The sequence below is a fragment of the Artemia sp. Qi Xiang Cuo genome, chromosome 19, assembly GCF_049724085.1.
Source record: "Artemia sp. Qi Xiang Cuo chromosome 19, ASM4972408v1, whole genome shotgun sequence".
Taxonomy (NCBI): domain Eukaryota; kingdom Metazoa; phylum Arthropoda; class Branchiopoda; order Anostraca; family Artemiidae; genus Artemia; species Artemia sp. Qi Xiang Cuo.
Window position 1 is genome coordinate 18,126,527 of NC_142812.1, and position 20,501 is coordinate 18,147,027.

Here is a 20,501-nt window from a genome sequence, read left to right on the forward strand (position 1 = left end):
ATAACACATGATTTTATTTTTGCTGTTGTTGTTGTTTAGACCAGAGCACTTCCTATCGATGGAGCTGTCGTAGGAACTTCGAAAAGGGCTCATTTGATTGAAAATAGAAAGGGCTGATGCCCTTTTTAATAAACGAAAGTGACTAGAGGGCAACTAATCCCCCTCCCACGCCCCCCCCTCCAATTGCCTTTAAGTTTAAAAACTCACTGTTGCCTTAACATTAAATCAAAATGTACTGTGTTAATGTTAATTTCCAATAAGGTAGCTCAGCTTTATCCCAAAAACGACTGAGGGTATTATGTTCAGACTTTCGGGACTGCTTCTGTTCTGAACATTTAAACAAGTCAAAATAGCGTAAGTGTATCCAACTTATCAAAGAAAGTAAGTAGATTTTTTGACGAATGGTATCAAGTTCTCGATTTCAGGTCAACTAGAGGAGGTATGAAACCAAATTATATACTACTATGTGTCCAGATTTTTAAAAGGGTCTAGGTTTAAAAGGGTCCAACTAACACCCCTTCCACGCCCACCCTCCCACACCCACCCTCCCATTCCTGCTCTTAAAATTTAACCGAATCAAAATAGCGTAAGTGTATCCAAGCTATCATAGAAAGTAAACAGATTTTTTGCGAATGGTATCAAGTTTTCCATTTCAAGTCAACCAGAGGAAGTATGAAACTAAATTAAACAGTACTATTTGTGTCCAGATTTTTAAAAGGGTGTATGTTGTTAAAAATTGCTGAAAATTTTTCTCCAGCATACAAACAGCAGACCAAACTCTAAAGTCTTAAAAAAACGAAAAGATTTAAAGCATTATTTTCTTTTTCCCTGAAAAGACTATGTCAATATAAAACGAACAGAAATTAATTAAAAAACTTTTTCCACAAACTAAATTTTTCAAAGAAAAGTAAAGAACTCCATTAAACAAAACATGAGCAAAAATAAAATCAAATTATCTACAAAGCGTGAAACTACCACAAATCAGCAATGGTAAATAAATGAAACCCAAAACGAACAGAAGTTACAATAAATAACCGAGTCAAACTCAAAACGAGCAGAAATTAACATAAGTTGGGCTCAAAAACCCTATGCCTTCCCAAGGCCAGAGCATAATTTACACTTTACTGAAAAAAATACAAATAAATATGTATTGTCAGTTTAATATACATATACTGATATTTAGTAATCAAAATGTTGACACTATTTTTTTTATTTAAGTTATAAAAGTAAGAACATTTATATTTTTTTCAGTGAAGTACAAATTATGTTCTGGCCTTGGGAAGGCATAGGGGTTATATTTTTGGTACTTTAAAATTATTAAAACAAGTTTGTCCAGAAAGCGATTATTTACCCTGACAACGTCCACTTGTTTATAAGAAGGTTAAGAGCAGCAAATGCATTGATTGAAATTTTGGTGGTAGAGTGTAGAGTAGAAAATTGAACAAGTATAGTTAGTGAGTATATAATGAAACTGTTCCAAAATCATGCAATCAATGCGCGAAACAGCAAGGGGTACAGAAGACGAGCGAAATACAAAAGGGCATTCAAATGTTTGCTAGAGGTTGATGATGAGGCAAGTACGCAAAAATTTAGATTAATTAGATACAATTTAACAGGGAATGGTGAGACTTCTGGGCGCGTACGCATTTTTTCTTAGAGGGGCAATAAAAGATAAAAAATTATAATTTTAGTAAGAAGTGTCCAGATATTAAAAAAATTGGGAGTTTGGTTGGAGCCTTGCCCCGAACTCCTCCCCCCATCCCTGCGTGGTTCCCTAGCTGAGGGCTTACAAAATATTTGTATGCAACAATGCCTTAAGTGACAGATTCTGCTCAATAGTTAGCAGCCCATTTTCATTCCTGAGCGTATGAGGGTGCATTTACACTATGTCAAATATTGAAATCTTTTGCTACAGTAAAAAACTTCTTTTTACCTGTCCATGCACAATTATAAGGAAAAACCGTTAAGTTTTAAAGTCGATATAATACGCTCTAGACACACATTGCCAGGCACTATTTGCCATCTAGGCACTATTTGCCATCTTGACACTATTTGCCATCTTGGCACTATTTGCCATCTAAAATATCCTATACTACATTTTTTTTTCAGAAACAAACTTAGACAAAAATACATCGCTTGTTAAGATAGGGTGCAAAATTGTTTGAAGCGAAACTTTTCAGAAAATCCCTGTTGCAAGTATGGCAGTGTCCATATTGTGCAATTTTTCTAGGAAAAGGGAATAAAAGTAAATAAAAATACAATATCAATATAATTCATAAGTAGCTAGGAAAACCACATAAATCTTTATCTTTTTTTCTGTTCCCAGAAAAAATGTTATCTTTCTGTTCTTTTTGAAAATGCTCGGAACAACATTTTCCATTATATCTAATTCCCAAAGGAATAATCTCTTTAATATTTACATCCTAAAAAGTAACACTGGAATAACCTCTTTGACATGTTCTTACTTAAAATAACGATTTAGAAACAAACTTTTATTTTTAAAAGGTCTTTCATTTTGTCTTTCATTTTTCAAATTCATATAAAAAGACTTTTAAGCCCGTCAAGAAAATACTTTTTCAGGATAAAACAAATAATGAATAAAAAGCAGGAAATAACACAAAGCAAAAATAATTTAATTCCTGCCAAATATCGACACACATAAGGATTATATTTATATTATTAATTAATTGGTAGATAACATAGCCTAATGTGCTAAAAACATTGGCATATTACGCTAATTTCTGTAGTAATGTCATTATTTTAATGGTTGGTGTTCTAAAGCCGAAGGATCTAATCAAGCAAAATTTTCTATATTTGCTTTTTTAAGTGAATATTTAAATATTCAAATAAACAAAACATATATAAACCGTCATGAGTTAAACGAAAAGAAGGTCGTTCTCGGTTAGGGTGGGAGGATATCGCAAGGAAAGATTTAATGGGAATAGGAAATTCCTGGGAGGAGGTAAAGAGTGCTTTGAATAGATTAGGATGGAGAAGGAGCGTGCGTAGCTGTGCTAGCCTCAGGCAGCTTAGCGCTGCGGTGAGTTGTTAGTAGTAGTAGTACAATAGGAAATCCTATACCATAGGATATACAAAAATTCAACATGCAGTTGTGCCTGCAGAAATAAAGTAGAACATGCACAGCAGAAAAAGTATTTTTCAAGTGAATTAAGACAAGTAAATACAGATCAGTCAAGACCAGAGGAGGTTTGGCATCGATGGCGGAATTGTGTTAACCTTATGGAAGGAGTCCCCCCCTTGACAAGTTTTACACTTCCATAGTTTTGCTTGAAGAACTTGATTCAAGTGCTTTACATTGAACTTGTACAATGCGAAACAACAGTCTTGCCAAACTAGAAACCGACGGGGAATTAAAGAGGAGAGATAGAGGTAACTTTTTTAAATCTACAAGCGGAAAAGTATGTCTCCCAGAATGGATGGATTCCAAGTCGGTCGCTCTTACTTAAAAGAAGGTCAGAAACGAAGTCCAAGTTGTAAGCCAGTTCTGCAAGGTGGCAAAGGAATATGTTGATGCGAGTCAACTCCAGGTTATCCGTATATGTAACCACTGTTTAGGAGAAGCCAACAGAATGGACAAGGCTGTATCATACTATCGTATATTCATTCATTAACAAAACGGACTTTGCACCTTATCTTCCATATCGTAGACTTGATGATTTACAACAGCTGGCTAGAGTACGTCATCATAGACAAGAGTTGGTAGAAGTGAATGTCATGGCTTTACGTCCGTAATGCCAAGAAACTACAGAGCATTGAACAGCTCACAGGAGTCATTTTCCAAGCACCGTGAACGACCCTCTTCATTCCATCTGACACTGATGACTCGGAAGAAGGATTGAATGCTGATTCCCTAAATCAAAACAGAAATTCAAGCTACGTGTGACCGCATCAAAAGGTGAAACAGGACTCATTCGACCCCCAGAAAAGGCACCCAGGCAAAGCCAATGTAAAAACCCATCCTGTTCTCTGAAGATATGCTTCCAGTGTATCAAATATGCAGTTCCTCTATGTTTGGAAGGTTCCGGGGCTGCTTTCAGCAACCTTACAAGAAGTAACCAGGTTAAGCGCTTTTAAATCGCATTCAGACTTTTGATTCTGTAGTTTTGTAGTTGACTGTTTTTCACTATAAAAGGCAATAAATGGTGTAGTAGAATCACTGTACTTATTTGAGAATGTACTCAATCGAAGGAAGTAGCTTACAACACAATTCGTAAAAAAATGCTAGGAAATTATTCGAAGCCCAGACACTTAAAATCAGTCTATTTCAGAATTTTCCGACAAAAGAAATTAATTCATGACTGCAAGGGTTAATTAGATTCTGGAAAATCCTAAATCTTTTAAACTCACTGCATATCACTTAGTAAAATACATATTTCACTGAATGAAATCGGTCTCTCAGTTGCAACTTCCAAAAATAAGTTTCTTGTATTTGGAACAGAGACCGCCTCCACTGCTACAATCCAAGTTGGTCTAGCTAAAATCTCATTTTCCCGCTCGCTTAGGAATTTAGGTCTTCTATTTGCAACATCGATTGTCACATCCATCAGCGTTGCGCTACAGTCACATAAACATGTCTGTCATTATTGATTCTCCGGTCAAATGTGAATTGCGAAGTGTGGTTCGTTTTCTACAGGCAGAAAACGATAGTACTGCAGAAATCCATCGGATAATGAGTTGTGTGTATGGGAAAAACTCCATGAGTGATGGTGTTGTGCGTGAATGGTGTCACAAGTTTAAAGATGACAGAAATGATGTACATGATGAAGGGAGCCAAGAAGGTGAGTCTATAGTCTCAGATGACCTGGCTGAAAGAGTTTATAGAATGGTTAAAGAAAGTCGCAAATTCGCCACAACTGCTTTGTCTAAGGAATTTCCGGAAGTTTCAAGATCGGTGTTGTACTCTACTGTTACTAGACGATGAGGCTATACAAAATCTTGTGCACGTTGGGTCCCGAAATTGATAACATACGGCCAAAAACTCTTCGAATGACATCAACTTTGGAGACCTTGATCGTTATCACCACCTTATAGTCCTGACGTAGCACACAGCGACTTCATTTTATTCCTGGACTGAAGACGTGGCTTGGAGGAAAGAACTTTCAAACCCAATGCGGACCTTCAAACCAACATCAAGAATCATTTGAATTCATTGGCAGCAACATTCTTTGAAGAGGGGATTGTTCACAGATATGACAAATGTCTCAATCTTTTAGGTCCCAATAAAGGAAACTAATGGCCTATTTTCAATAGTCAATTACTTCGAGACTGAAATTCGAGACTGAATGGCGGACGAGACCGCCATTCAGTCTCGAGGCATCAAATAGCCTTCCTAATACAATATCCCTGCTTCCAAGGGAACAGTCTACATAAGATCTACATCTTGCATAATCGATAATTTCAAAGCTTTGTTTTAGTGATTTTAAAATTTTATACAGATTTGCATAAGTCCTCACAAGTCTGCAAGAAGTACAGTTTGGAGTATTCTCACAGTAGGGGGGAAGGGGAGTGTCAGAGATTTCAAAATTGTAGCCTTTTTCACTTGAATGTTTTTTTTTTTTTTGAGGATCTGTATTGGTTCCACAACAATTCCACAACATTTTATGTCCAGGCCTGTAACCTGTGGAATCTTTCACGGGACTCATTTCAAGAAGTTATCGAGGGGTCGCTCTCTCTCTCTCTCTCTTTCTCTCTCTCTCACCCTCTCCCCTACTCTCTCTCCCTCTCCCCCACTCTCTCTCGCTCTTTCTCTGAAACCATGTACGCAAGGTGGCGCGTGCCAACCGTGGTGCAGCTGTGCCAAGCGTCACGGGGAGTGCGCAAAGCGTTTCGAAGATTGTGCCAAGCGTGGCGTAACTGTGCGACGCATGTGTCGTTCCAAGATGAACACCATGTGGCGAGAAGTCAGCCCCCACTCCCCGGAAATTATGCGTGCAGAAGGAAGCGAACACGCAAGAATCTTGCATTGAGAAAATCAATCTTATAGAAATACACCATGAAAATATAGTCTTTACAATTATCATAAACAGGCACTTACACCAGGAGGAAGGTGTGTCAAGACCTTACTCCTCCTCAAAACTTGGAAGATTTTATACTTTGCTCACCATTTCTTATTTCCTTGTAGGTTACATACTTTTATTTAAAGCGTGCCCTACCTCCCTAGAATGCCCCTCCCACAAAATACACGTCCTTATGAATAAAAAGCATATTCATCTTTTAGCTGAGTCAATAGATATCATTAACCACCTCTTGCTAGAAAATATTGATTTTTTTTTTTTTTTTTTTTTTTTTTTTTTTTTTTTTTTTTTTTTTTAGCCGCACATTGGCTAATGACAGAGGCCTAACTTTGGCACACAACAGCTAAGAGGTAACAGCTAAAACTCTGACGCTTCATAAAACACTATTATTCCACTCTTACTCTTTCAGGGACGATACGACTCATGCGAACAATTTAAATGCCCCGTGGTTTGAAGCAGAATATAATACTAAAAAAGACACAACTAAGCAGAATTTGCGAAAACAAAATATGTAGACTCCAGATTAGATGAGAGAAGAAAGGATTCGTTACCGGAAAGTGGATTGAACTCACATCCCTTCAACTTTAAGGGAGTCTTCTCGCCACTGTGCTGCGGTAACTGTCAATAGACAATGTTTTGTTGAGTTTGTGATTATTATGGAGTTATAGATGTATTGAAGAAGAATACTGAAGAACACTGAAAGAAAACACAGCGAAACAGAATATACAAACATATATATACAAATAGAGAGTGTTCTGTTTAATTTTTGATTATTATGCAGCTGTAGATATGTTGAAGAAGAATGGAACATAACTATTTAATTGAAGAACAATTCTTCTTTAAAGTTTTAAGCGTAAAGTTTATCTTTGGTAAAATACTGATGTCCAACAATATATGAAAAGAAAATCATAAAGATAGTAAACGAGACTATGTCTCGTTAACTCGCTTCGCTCATTACAATTAACTCGTTTTTATTGCACCCCCTGTACGTGGTATCTTTCCTGTAAGCTTGTCTCAACTTGTCAGTCCTTCACTTCGCAGAGGTAAAGCAGATCGTAAGCTGCTTAAAGCGACATAGGATTGACCTTTTGCAAGGAATTCCTTACCAAGATAGATAACCGCTTGACCGACTGTGTATCCTTGCATCTTTTGGGCTGAAACTACCCAACAGAGAATTAATGAAAGTTGTCTTCTTTCAATGGTTCCTTATTGAAATTAACTTGTTAATAAGTTAGAAACAGTAATTAACGAGTTAACTCGCTTTGCATTCGAAAGTTTTAATTTTAAGGAAAAAGCAGCTTTCGCTTCCTCGAGCTCACTTCGCTTCCGCATTGCTCACTAGATTATTCCAGTACTCATTAATTCTTACTTACAATGAAGAGACCTACTTTCTCTAAATTTTTCCTAAGTGCATCGCCTTTAGCGTCTGGCCTCAACCATAAATACATTATATAGAAAATCTTGCTTTATTTTCCCCTAAATAATAGTAGAAGACTCAAGACAGCCATACGTGTGAATTTATTACGACCTTAATATTGAATTATTTGTATGCATTGTTTGTATTCTTGCATCGTCCATTTTTTTCTTTCTAACCCAGTTGCACCAACCTCTTTCTCGTTACGAATTTTTGAGCTTCATTTCTCCCCCGTCATAGCGCAATGCTTGCAAATTGATTCCGACGTAAACACATACCTATATACAAAGGAGAGACCAAAATAAAATGTCATAACCATGGGGACTGAAATTCTCCTAAATGGGATTTCGCCTACGATTATTCCATTGGTACAGTTTTCATTTTGATCCTACACTATTTATAGGGTTTCAGACTTTTTTCGATATTCCACAAATTTTTTTCGCGACGAAATTTTATCATTAAGACTAATCGAGATAATAGTTGTCGTTCCAGAATCAGCATAAAATGAAAATTCTCTCTCACTTGACAGTTTTGTTAACGCGTTGCTAAATTTTTGGTTATTATGGGCTAGGAGGGGGCAACCATGATAATCCTGTAAACAACCCATTGAAACTACAGTAAATCATTAAAGGGAATATTTGACTGCTTCACAGACCTTACCAGTTCATTTAACGGAGGCGATAACCCTATAGAGTAGCCTACCTTACAAAGTCTACCCTAAGGTACTTGGAATAGGGTGTGATCAGTTAATCTGTGCTGAAACTTAGGATATCAAATCTTTGGAGTTTATATATCAACGGAAGGCAACAATTTTACCGTCATTTCATAGCTGATATTGAGTTCTATTCATCTACCGAACTTCATCTTTTGAACTGAGCGTGTACAGTTGCCTAGGTCGAAAACACGTTGAAAATTGTTGAAAAAGAACAATTTTTCCAATTTTTCTTTATGGAAATTTATATCCTTCTCCAATATCTTTCTCCAATAATGTCTTGTTTTTTGGTGTACAGTTGCATGATTGTCGCAAAATAACTTGTTTCAGAGTGAACATATACCTTAACACCAATGTTTCCTAATTAGGACAACCACTGAACAGTGAAAATAACACACACCGTTTCAAAAACGAAAAAGAGGGATGAAGACTAACCTCCAAAACTAAGAGTCCAAGGTTCCTTTCCTCTACCAAGCAGATAGAATATACCCGTGTAAATCATTCCTCCATAAATTCCAAGAGGGGAGTGGAAGGAGGGTCTAACATTTCGAACAGACTTCATTTCATCCCATACACGAGATTTTCGAATGTTATCTTCATACACTTTTGGGTAGAGACCTTAAAAATGAACAAACTAATTAAAGATCATATTTTAATTTGAAAAACATAAACTGTGGCAGACACATTCACCATTTCAATCATAACAAAGATGGTTAGTTTAAGAAAAAAAAAAAAGAGAGAGAGAGAGAGAGAGAGAGAGAGAGAGAGAGAGAGAGAGAGAGCGAGAGAGAGAGAGAGAGAGATAGAGAGAGAGAGAGATAGAGAGAGAGAGAGAGAGAGAGAGCGAGAAAGAGAGAGAGAGAGAGAGGAAGTGTTAACCGAATATTAATTCAATGGGACATTCACACTCTTGATCTTTTTTTATTTTTATGTTTCAACAAGATGTTGCTTGCCTTAAGAGGCAATCGTCTCTAAGCTCGACGAGAAAGCAGCCAAGGGATGCGCTTGAAACATAAAATTGTTTCTATTTGTAGTTTATTCAGTAGTTAGGGAAACTTTCGAAAATTGCAGCAGCTCTTCCTTGATGGCTTCAAACAATGACTGCTTCTTTCCAAATTTAAATATAACTTCTAATATTTACTAAAACAAGCCTTAGTTAAGAGGCCATATATCTAGCAGCTTATAGTCCTCAAAACCAAGCCTCAATTATCCAGGGGCACCCAGGGCCTTCACTTGAAGGGGTGTCCCGGTTGCCCTCTTAGGAACAGCTCTGGGTGCACAAGTACACATTTTCCGAAAATACAATAAACCTTATGGTATCAGATATGATGGTATTAGAGGCTCGAACAAGTTCCTCAAACTCTAAATATTATTCCTTTTCGTAGCCCCCCATTCGTAAAGCTTTATTCGAATAACATAATTACAATTCATAAGTCTAGTGAACAAGTTGAACCTCCAAAGATTTACATGTGTTTCGATCAACCTTAAAACGCGAATAAATACGTTTCGATACGACATTATTTAATACTAAAAACAAATTCATCCAAATTTCAACATTGTTTCTTTCACCTATCCCCCATTCATAAAGCATAACTCGAATCAAATAGTTGAAATTCCTAGGTTTGCTGGGCACATTAACCCTCCCAGAATTTCCCAGTATGTCCGTCAATTTGGAACGTAGTTAAATGCATTTCCTTGTTCCAACATTTCAAATTGGAAGAGATTCCAAAAAATTTCAATATTATTCCTTCTCCTAACCCTCCCCCCATTCATAAAATTTTATTCAGGTCAAATAATTAGAATTTCCAGGTCTGATGGATACGCTGACCCTCCTAAAGTTTCCGTTATTTTTCCAAGTTTTTCCGTTAATCTTAAAACGTGAATAAACATGTTTCGACACAAAGTTATTGAATTCTCGAAAAACAACAAAATTTCAACATTACCCCCCCCCCCACCACTTTTTTAGATCCTTGCTAGAATCAAACAGTTCAAATTACTACATTTGGTGAACCCTTTAACCCTCCCAGAATTTCCAAGTATGCACGTCAATCTTGAAACGTCGTTAAATACATTTTCATGTGACAAAACTACAAATTTGAACAAATCCCAAAAAAACTTCAACATAACTAGCTTCCGTAGCCTTATTCGAGTCTAAAGATTCTCCAAAATTTCTTTTCCCGTCACCCAGTTATTAAAGCCTTGTTCGAGTCTAATGATTCTAATTTCTAGGTCCAGTGAACACTTTGACCTTCCCAAAATTTGTTACAATTCCCGCCAATGTTAAAACGTATATAAATGTATTTGTGTAAAAGAGAAAAATCTTTCCAAATCAAGATAAAAGTTAGAGGCCTTAACTTAATGAAGAAATAGGTGAGGGGGACCAACGCTAATGATAATAGCAAAAATGCATTAGACATTAACTTCCTTCTCTGAGACCAATACACTTAGATAGAAAATGAATTGTTTATATGGCCAAAAGACTTTGCTATAAGAGAATTGTATTTATTCTCTTTCCTTAGAAATTTGAAGCTCTTTCTACTTCAGGAAATGGGAAAAAGTGGAACGACAATTCTATAAAATTAGTTCCCGCTTTGAAATTAAAATAAATAGGCCCACAGAGACAGGCTTTGGATCATGGTGGCCATTTTTTCCTGTTCCTTTCAAAAGGAACGTTCTTATTCAATGTCCCTTTTTCTAGGAAATTGGAAATGCTGAATAGGAAAAAGTATCATCTAGTTTTTCCAACTTTAGCACTGCAGCGTGAACAGGTTCATTTTAGATAAGAGCCAACATCTTTGTTTATGAGAAAAAGTTTAAAGCAATTTTCGAAGAAAATTACATCCATTTTGTGATAGTAATTAAGGCCTAAAAAATTGTTCCCAACTAGAAGTGATGCTGGATAATCTAATTTGCCATATCAACCGACAATATTCCGTTCAGCGCCACCATGAGGATAAATTCCTATTTTTTCCTCACAATCATCACTAGTTTCTTTTATTAGTTTATTTTATTTTTTTTAAATAGCTTGATGTTATTGCTTCTTCCTTTTTGTTACTATTTCCTGTTACGACAGATAAATTTTATGTGGAAAGCTTAAAATGTGTCCACCATGAGGATTAATTCCTGTTGTTTTCATTTTCCTCACAATCATCACTGATTTTTCTTTTACTGGTTTATCTGAATTCTTAAATTTGTTTTTTGAATTAGTCCAATTTATTTGGTCTTTTATTAATTACTTTTAATTAATTAATAGTTATTTATTAATTGAAATTCAATCTTATAGCAAAAGACAGATTTTGCACGAAAACATAAGAAATCAACATAAGACCCTGAAATAACTGCCACCCTCCCCCCCCTCCTCTGCCAAAATTAGCCAGTAGGGCTTACTGTAAAAACGAAGACCAAAAAAAACTTTTGATTCCCATCAAAATTGATTTCCAGGATGGAACCTGGAAACGATTTTCAGCCCCCCTCCCTTAAAGGGTAAAACCTGCGTTCACAGGTAAAACCCCCCTCCCTTAAAGGGTAAAACCAGCTGTTAGTCATATAAACTCAGTTTTTAAAGAATTCATTGAACATCCAGTTGAAGCGGTCAACATACTGTATTATGGAATAGGCCTCTCAGTGGGACTGTTCCAGATGGATTTGCAGGGAACCAAACAAGATTTTACTATAAGGGCTTTTTCCTAGGTATTCAATGCTTGAGGTGATCAGCGCGATCTGTGTGCTTAAATGCTAGTGGCACCACTAAGAAATTGGATGGCACAAGGAAAGAAAGCTTCTCAAATGTAGTTAGATGTAGCCATTTTAAAAAAACACTATGACACCACGTCATACCCTAATTCTCATACGTCATATCCCAAACGGTAGCAGCTGTTTGCTTGGTGTTCTCACCAGTTCCACTGAACTTAGCATTGTTCTTTGTGACATTTAAACGGTTGAAGCCACAATAATATTGAGAACTTTGTTAGAAGATGAATGAGTCAAAAATGTGAGTTGGTATTAGTAATTTACCATGCTTTTTGCGAATTAAACTTAGAAACTATTCATACCCCTTTTCAAAATGTTTTTCCATCGAAAATGGAAAAAAGAAAGAAAACCACCTAGTTCTTCCATTGAGAGTTGGCAAAGATTAGGACCTTACAGCACTGCCACTCATGGGGTTTCAGTCCTAAGCTTCTGAGCTCTTCTAAACCATAAATATTAAACTCAAAAACTCAGACTACTTTTTAAACTGTAAGCTGTATGAAAAATCCTGTTCTACTCAACAATCTAGGGTAATAATGAAAGAAAGGTTGAGACGGTTAGGGCAGTTTTGCAGATGAAGGATGACATATTGCCATAGATCGTCCTTTTCGGGCAACAATATAGGGTCAAACAAAAACAGGTCGTCAGCGAATGCGGTAAAAGCAGGACGTAAGAAAGGATTTAATGGAATTTATAACTTCTGAGGAGAGTGTAAAGAGGGAGGTTTCAAATAGATTGCGATGAAGGAGGAGAGTGTGCAGCTGTATTGGCTTGCGTAGCTTTGTGGTAGTAGTAGTAGTAATAACTTGAGATTTTCTTTTCAAACTTAAAGATTTTTCAAGTGTCATTTGGGGATATTTTTAAATTCTTAGAAGTTCCCCTAGGACCTATGGATGTGGGACTTCAAAGACAAGAAAAACTTCAGAAATTCATTTCTGAAATTCCAGACAAAATTCCAGAAATTCCAGACAAAATTTATACCACTAATAGCCTAAATCCAACTGTTTTGAACTGTTTCATTTAATTCACTTAAAGCTACACAATACATTAACTCTCTCCCCCACGGAGAGCAGGGCTCGTAAAGTTGCGTATATAAATACCAGAACTTATACCAATACATTTTGTTATAATCATTAAAAATAGTGTAAAATAACTTGGTTAACAAAAAAAAAGAACATAAAACAAAGAAATGCTGGGAAAAAGGGGCATGAGAGGCTACCCCAACATGGATAATGTCGAAATATTAACTTCTCTTATATATTTTCAATCCAGGAAATCCAATTTCATACAATATATGCGTTTAATGTGCCAAACTGTTTAGAAGTATATAGCCAAACTGTAAATAGCCAAACTGTTTACACAGTAAATTCACATTTGTAGGGGAAAGGGACACAAGCTAAAGTGGAAAAGTATCGAAATAAACTCTTGTATATGAATAATGATTTGTAGAATAAAAAATGCTTCCTTTGTCTTCCTTGTCAAAGGCACAGAACAAATAAATGACAGACCAAATGATACTTGAAAAAAGACAATGCAAGAGAAATGCATAAAGAAGAGAGAGGGGGGGGGGGATGAATAATAGGACAGAAGGAAAGCTGCCATGGAGCCGGGGCACTTGGCAAACAGTTAATTAAGTAATAGCTAAAGAAGCATGTCCAGCTTAATTTACTAATCAAGATTTATTCTAAGAAGCATTTGTGACAACGACCATTAACGAAGATTTATTAAATAGCAAGATTACCGTCGAAACTAGAGAAGAAAACATTCTAAGAGAACAGCACGGATTAAAGAACATTATAGTCTCATTAATAAAAAATCAGCCCCCCCCCCTAAATAATATCCTACCTCTAGTCCTGAGTATGAGTATATGTTTGTGGCATACTATAGAGGCAATTGCTGGGGCAGCAATTATTAACATCATGGTTGCAGCGGCAGCTGCAACCTAGTAAAGGGCAAACCACAGCCCATAGTAACCAAAAGTTAAAAAATGCGTTTAGGAAAAAACTACCAAGTGAAACAAATTGTCATCTAATACTGATTCAGGAATGGTAACTGTTATTTCGGTTCGTCATGAAAGTAAAAGTTTATTGCGAATAGAATTGTGTGGTGATTTCGAAAAAAGTCTGAAAACCCTCAAAAGCGTCCGATCAAAATGAAAAGTTTACCATTGGAATCAGCACAGTCGAAAACCTAAGTGTGGGAAATTACAACCCCCCTCCTTGAACAACAAGGAAAATAACCTTTTGGCATGGTTTCACTGATCTGTCTCCCGTTTTTTTCTTCTATTTTCTTTTTTTTTCTAGCAATGCTAGGGGGTGGCCAGATTGTCATAGAGACATGTGCAATAGCTCATTCGAACGGAAATTAAATTTCCTAGTGCCTTTTTATGTGACCAAAAAAAATAGAGGGCAACCAGCCCCCCTTCCCTAAAGGCCCCCTCCCCCAAAGACATCAATCACAATTATGAGATAGCCATTTGGTTCAACATAGTTTAAAGGTCAAATATATTTGGTTTTGGTGATGATATTACCCTCCTAAGTCCCTGGGGAAAAGGCTACACACTGTATCGGTATCGGATATACTGATATCACGCGTATCGGTATTGGGCGTATTGGTATCGCAGGTATCTAGACAGATCTGTAATGCCTTATATAAAAGATATTAATCATATCTACGTCCTTCCTATAAATTCAACCATCAGTAAGTTCCAAATGGCACTAAAAACGGCACTTTTGATACCATGTCTCAAGTGGAAAAGCTGGGGCTAGTTGGCTACCAGTACATTTTAGAGTGACGTTTAGTGGCTCATTTGAAAGCTATTACTCATATCTACCTGATCTTAATCAATTATACCATCCGTAAGTGTGATATAGCACTAAAAACAATACTTTTGATGTTACTTCTTAAGTAGAAAAGCTTGGAAGTAAGAAATCATCATTGTAATAATTATCGTCCAAAACCCTTAAGTGGATGTTTGCAAGAACACCTCCCGTATGTTCTTCCTCCAAGCCCCCTTAATAAGCTACGCAATTAAGGTAAAAGCACTAATATATCAAATTAGATTAATAGAGGCATGGTTCTGTTTATACAGCGTTCGGCTTTGAAATAGATTGTCTTGCGTTCGATTCCTGCTAGGGTGTTTATTTTTTCAATTATGGCTTTCTCCTTTCTATACGATCATTTTCAGATAATTGCACTGTTTTTGTAAATGTGATGCACTCTTTTTTAAAGCATGTCCCAAGAAGGTATTTGGTCAAGCATTTTTATGCAAAAGGGAATAGAGCTCATCCAGTTCATGGTTTGCAACGGCATTCTGAGTAGATCTCTAAGTACATAGCACAACGAACGGCGTCATGTTTTGAAAATTCTATGGGGGGGGGGTCAAAGTGTTTGTAGGATTACAGAAAACTAGCACTTTACTGAAAACATGAAAGCCAAGTATAAAAATAAGAATATTGATTTAGGAGTCAAAAGCGAGTACGCAGGCTCATAAAAACCAATTAATCTATAACGCTTTTCATAGTCTTACAGGGGCTACAGTATCAATAACTTTCAGCATAGAATTACAATTATATTATCATCTTAAGCATAAAAATAATAAGTTTAAAGTCATTATACAGCATGTAAAATAATGGACTGATTTATCAGGTAACATCTTGGTTTCACCTAGTATTACTCGAAATGAAGAACTTATCAACCATAATATGAACTCTGGAAATCCAGTTATTTCTCTCTATAAAACGGAGGAATTTAAGTTGTGATACAAATTCTAAAGCAAATTTGTACTCCTAACACTAATAAGATTCCTTCACTTCGAAATTGTCTACAAAATAAACATGAAATGTTCTTTTTCAGATCTAAAACGACAGTCAATCCTTGAACTAAGCTCATTGTGCAGAGGTGATGCGAAATTAAACGAAAAAAATAAATAATACAGCAACTTAAAAAATGCTTTACTTTTATACTGTTAAAAGTGTCCTTAAAAGGTCTATCTTTTTAAAGAAAAATTTAAAGAAATTTTTTTAAAGATTAAAAATTAAAAAAAAACTGAAGTTTAAAAAAAAAAAAAAAAAAAAAAAAAAAAAAAAAAAAAAAAAAAAAAAAAAAAAATGCTAAGGTTTGGCTCTGGCAGAACTGCAAAATTTATTTTTACCCCTACCCTATAGGAACTAGGCGATTAAATGGCAGTGATAAATTAAAAATATAAAAAAAAACGAAGAGAGGGTGATTGCAGCATCAAGACTGATGCGACACCATGATGATGCGTAAAGCCGTAATATAGTTGAGTGACCATAGTGTAATGTTGATTAAGCCATAATGTAAAAATGTGGAACATGTCATAATATTGGGTAACGATTATCAAGTGAATCGAAGTAGAATATGTCATTTTAACCGTCCGCTATTAGGCACAGATTTCTTATAGAAAAGAAACTTCCGTATAAGTGCGTTCGTTTATCCTTTCCCATTACCTTATTCTTACCCAATGGTCTTAACCATTCCATTCAGGGACAATCTGCAGAGGAAACGTTGGTGGGGGTGGGGGGCATGCTTCAGCCCTAAAACCATCTCCTTTGGTGCGGCCAAATTCAAAACATCTCATTCAAAGTTATTTCCACAAGATTTTAATTTGACATAAACTGTTTAAATAAATTAAAATGACATTACCTCGTAACTAAATAGATGGCACTGTGATGCATGCGATAAAATGTTCAATTTTTTACTCTTCCACAATTGCTTTATTTTCTAATTGTGGAAAATTAACTGAGTGTAATTGGATTTTGAACTGCGAAGCTAAGAATTGTATTTTAATAAGACTGATGGATGATTATTAACATAAAATCTATATAATCAGTCACATTAAGTAAATTATCATATTGAGGAAATAAATGTTGTTCTCAACTGGGATGATGACTCGTTAAAGTCTCAGAATAATACCAAACAAAGGAATACGTTGTCATCCATAACCAGAAAAAACTAGGCACAAAAACTCTTCGAAAGCGATAATTTTTAATTTTAAATATAAAAAAGATGGTACTGTATAATTTTGTTTTAAGATGTATTCGAGTTGTGTGGCAAGACTGTGAGGGCATATTTGAGACATAGGCTTATTCATTGATTAGGCACGCGAACGGTCATAAAATATGCTTGAATTTAAAATAAGCAAAAAAAACTACCATTAGACATAAATGAATACAACCCAGAACCTTAGAGGGTCAACTGGTTTTTCTGGATGGGTTGGTGCCAGCAGGGACGTCAAGTTTGAGGGGACACTCTCCCATCCATTTTTTCAGCCAGTTGGTAAAATAATGGCTTTTACCGGCTCATTGTTTTATTAGGTAAATGGAAACAAATATAATCGGTAATAAAAAAGAAGAAAAAAGAGTGTCACCCAAATCACTGCCAGTCACCCAAATCTAGGTGCCAGTACTTCCACAACTTCTTTTTTTTTAATTTTCAGAAAATATTCTGATTCCAAAGCAGTTTTCTTCTCCATGCCATTTCTTGTGCATAGTATTATTCGGGTTGCGGAACCTTAGAAATCCGCTCCCACACACCTTATTAGATTATTATTTCGTTAGGCGAAATGCTCTTTTGTCACTGACAGGAAAGCTAATTAGGTAAGAAAAATCAAAAATACTTTCTATTTATTGAAAACTAGTGTTGCAACTCTAAACCTCGAATTGTAAAAGTGAGAGAGTTAAGTTTTTTTCAGTTTGTCACTGATTCTTTTCTCACGCTTTCTGCAACACAAACCAATGAATATCTTCCACTTAAAATGGTTGAAATAGTGTATTTGCAAAATTTCAGGAAAGGCTTAAGAATATTCAGGGAATTTTGGGGGAGATGCTGAACTAAATCAATAAACACTATTTGGAAACATGCTTTTGAAACGGAGGATTTGCAATGTCTCAGCAACAGCTATGGGTATTAAGTTGAAGCTTTAAAAAATGTTGCAGGGGAGATTGAACTAAATCAAAGACAATACGTGCATTCAGCGTGTCAAAATGGTGTATATGTAATATCATAGGCAGCGCAATAGCGCTGCCTAAGTAAAGAACGATGTTGACACAACCTATTATTTATTACTTGTGTTAGACCAGGGTACTTCGCATAGAAGCAGTTGTCATAGAAACTTCGAAAAAGGCTCATTTAATTGGAAATTGGAGTGTCTTGTGCCCTTTTTAATAGTCGAAAGTGATTGGAAGGCAACTAACATCCCTTTCCACGCCCACCATTTCCTCAAACGCATCCAATCAAAATTTTGAGATAGGCATTTTGTTCAGCGTAGTTGATTTCCAGATAGAAATTATGTTTTTGAGGAGGACACTCCCCTCAAATGGCCCTAAATGGCCCTATCGTATCGACATTTTGACTGACGAATTCAGACGATTCAAACTGAACTTTTTAGGAGTTTCAGGAACTCATATCACAGAGGTAGGAAGCATGAAATTAGGTGATATAAAATTTGTTTACTCAGGCAGGAAGGATGGGGTATATAGACAGGGACTCGGGCTCATGATGAATAAGGAAGCTGCTAAGTCTTGTTTAGGCTGGGAAGGTATTAATAATAGAATACTAATTGCTCATTTTATAACTAGAAAATTCAGGGTATCAGTTATAGTAGTATACGCCGCTGTAGAACCGACTGACGGAGATACTAGGGACTCAGATGAATTTTACTTACAGTTACAGGAGCAAATAGACAAGGTCCCAGGTAGAAATATGACGTTATTACTGGGAGATTTTAATGCCCAGGTTGGTAGAAATAGGGATAGAGGGTATCCCAGCCTAGGTAAATTTGCTGTAGTAAAAGAAAACAGTAATGGATACAGACTTTTGCAGTATTATAGACACAGCAATCTAGGTATAACAAATACGGTATTTGGTCATAAAATAACCCGTACGTTTACATGGCATTCACATGATGGCAAGACAGCAAACCTAATGGATTATGTTATAGTAAACCAAAGGCTCGCAGGATAAATACAAGATACTAGGGTAAACAGAAGTGCCGTCATTAATGTTAAAAGTAAAGATCACCATCTAGTAGTGTCAAGGGTTAATTTAGAACTGAAATATCGGAAGGGTATCTAACTCCCGGGAAGTTATGATGTTGGTAGACTCCAGGATGAGAATTTGAGAGAAACTTTCCAGGAACAGTTTAATACTAAATTTTAGAGCTTAAATTTTGATAATGGGGAAGATGGTTGGAATCATTTTAAAAGAATAATTTTTGAAATTGCGGAAAGTGCATTAGGGAAGAAATCTATAACTGCAGCTAATAATATGAGTGAAAAAGCTTTACGTTTAATAGAAAGTAGAAAGGACTTGTACAAGAATTATCTAAGTGATAGATCGTATGAAAACAAAAGAAATGTAAAGAAATAGGAGAAAGCATTAAAATATGAACTAAGGAGGTGTGAAGTGGAGGCCATGGATAAAATTGCCGAGGATCTGGAAGATGCAGCTAGACGGCATAATAGTAAAATTTTGTACTGGCACGTTAACAAATTGAGAGGGAATAGTCAATCCGGACTTGTCCCAGTTAAAGATAGGAATGGGCTCGCAATTAGCGATAAGGAAAAAACTAAAGAGAGATGGGCCGAACATTTTGAGAACTTGCTTAACCGAGATAGAGTTGCAGGAAAAAATATAGAGGAAAATGAAAGTTTGTGATACTTTGGATGTGAAGGAAGATTTGTTTTGTGAGGAAGAATTAGCAACAGTACTAAAAGGATTAAAGAATAATAAGGCTACAGGTGCTGATATGGTGGTAAATGAGTTTCTTAAATATGGTGGCTCTGAGGTTAGAAATAAGTTATTGAAGATTATGGATATGATTTTTGAAAAAGGGGAAGTCCCTAACGATTTTAGGAAAACCTTAATTAAGCCACTTTATAAGCAAGGTGATAAAAGTGAGTGTGGTAATTATCGAGGCATTAGTCTGGTCTCTGTAGGCAGTAAATTGCTTAGTAATATGATACTTTTTAGACTGAGAGAGGCCGTAGACAAAGTTTTAAGAGAAGAGCAGTTCGGTTTTAGAAAAGGTAGAGGATGTGTCGACCAAATTTTCACTCTTAGGCTAATAATTGAGAAGTGCCTGAATGTTCAAACACCTTTGGTCCTCAGTTTTATAGATTACGGGCAAGCGTTCGATTCTGTTGATAGACGAGCTTTAGTAAAGGTTTTATCCTTGTATGGTATACCAGACAAATATATTAAAGTGATTAGTGCTATGTACGAGAATAACACTGCTGCGGTTAAGGTAGGCAATAAGGTTAGTAGCTGGTTTTGTATTAAGTCAGGAGCTAAGCAGGGCTGTGTTCTATCCTCCTTTATATGGATTATTTTGATGGACTTTGTATTAAGGAGCACAGGAAAGGCAATGGGAGACCACGGAATCAAATGGGGAGGAAATAGTCTCCTGGACTTGGATTATGCTGATGATTTAAGCATCCTAGATGAGAGTTTGGGAAAAATTAATGAAGTTTTAGAGGTTTTGCGAGTTCAGGGTGCTAGAATTGGTTTGAAAATTAATGTTAGGAAGACTAAGTCACTAAGGCTAGGAATAACTGAAGATGAAAAGGTGACG

At 36.1% G+C, this 20,501-nt stretch overlaps 1 protein-coding gene across 1 annotated transcript in view; it reads right to left on the bottom strand.

Annotated features, from left to right (window-relative positions):
- The window catches only part of Etf-QO (electron transfer flavoprotein-ubiquinone oxidoreductase), a 251,665-nt gene that overhangs the window by 141,711 nt on the left and 89,453 nt on the right, over positions 1-20,501 (bottom strand). Inside the window, exon 8 of the mRNA XM_089105375.1 lies at positions 8,597-8,779. Within this exon, the coding sequence (XP_088961501.1) occupies positions 8,597-8,779 (183 nt within the window). The remainder of the gene's footprint in view (positions 1-8,596; positions 8,780-20,501) is intronic.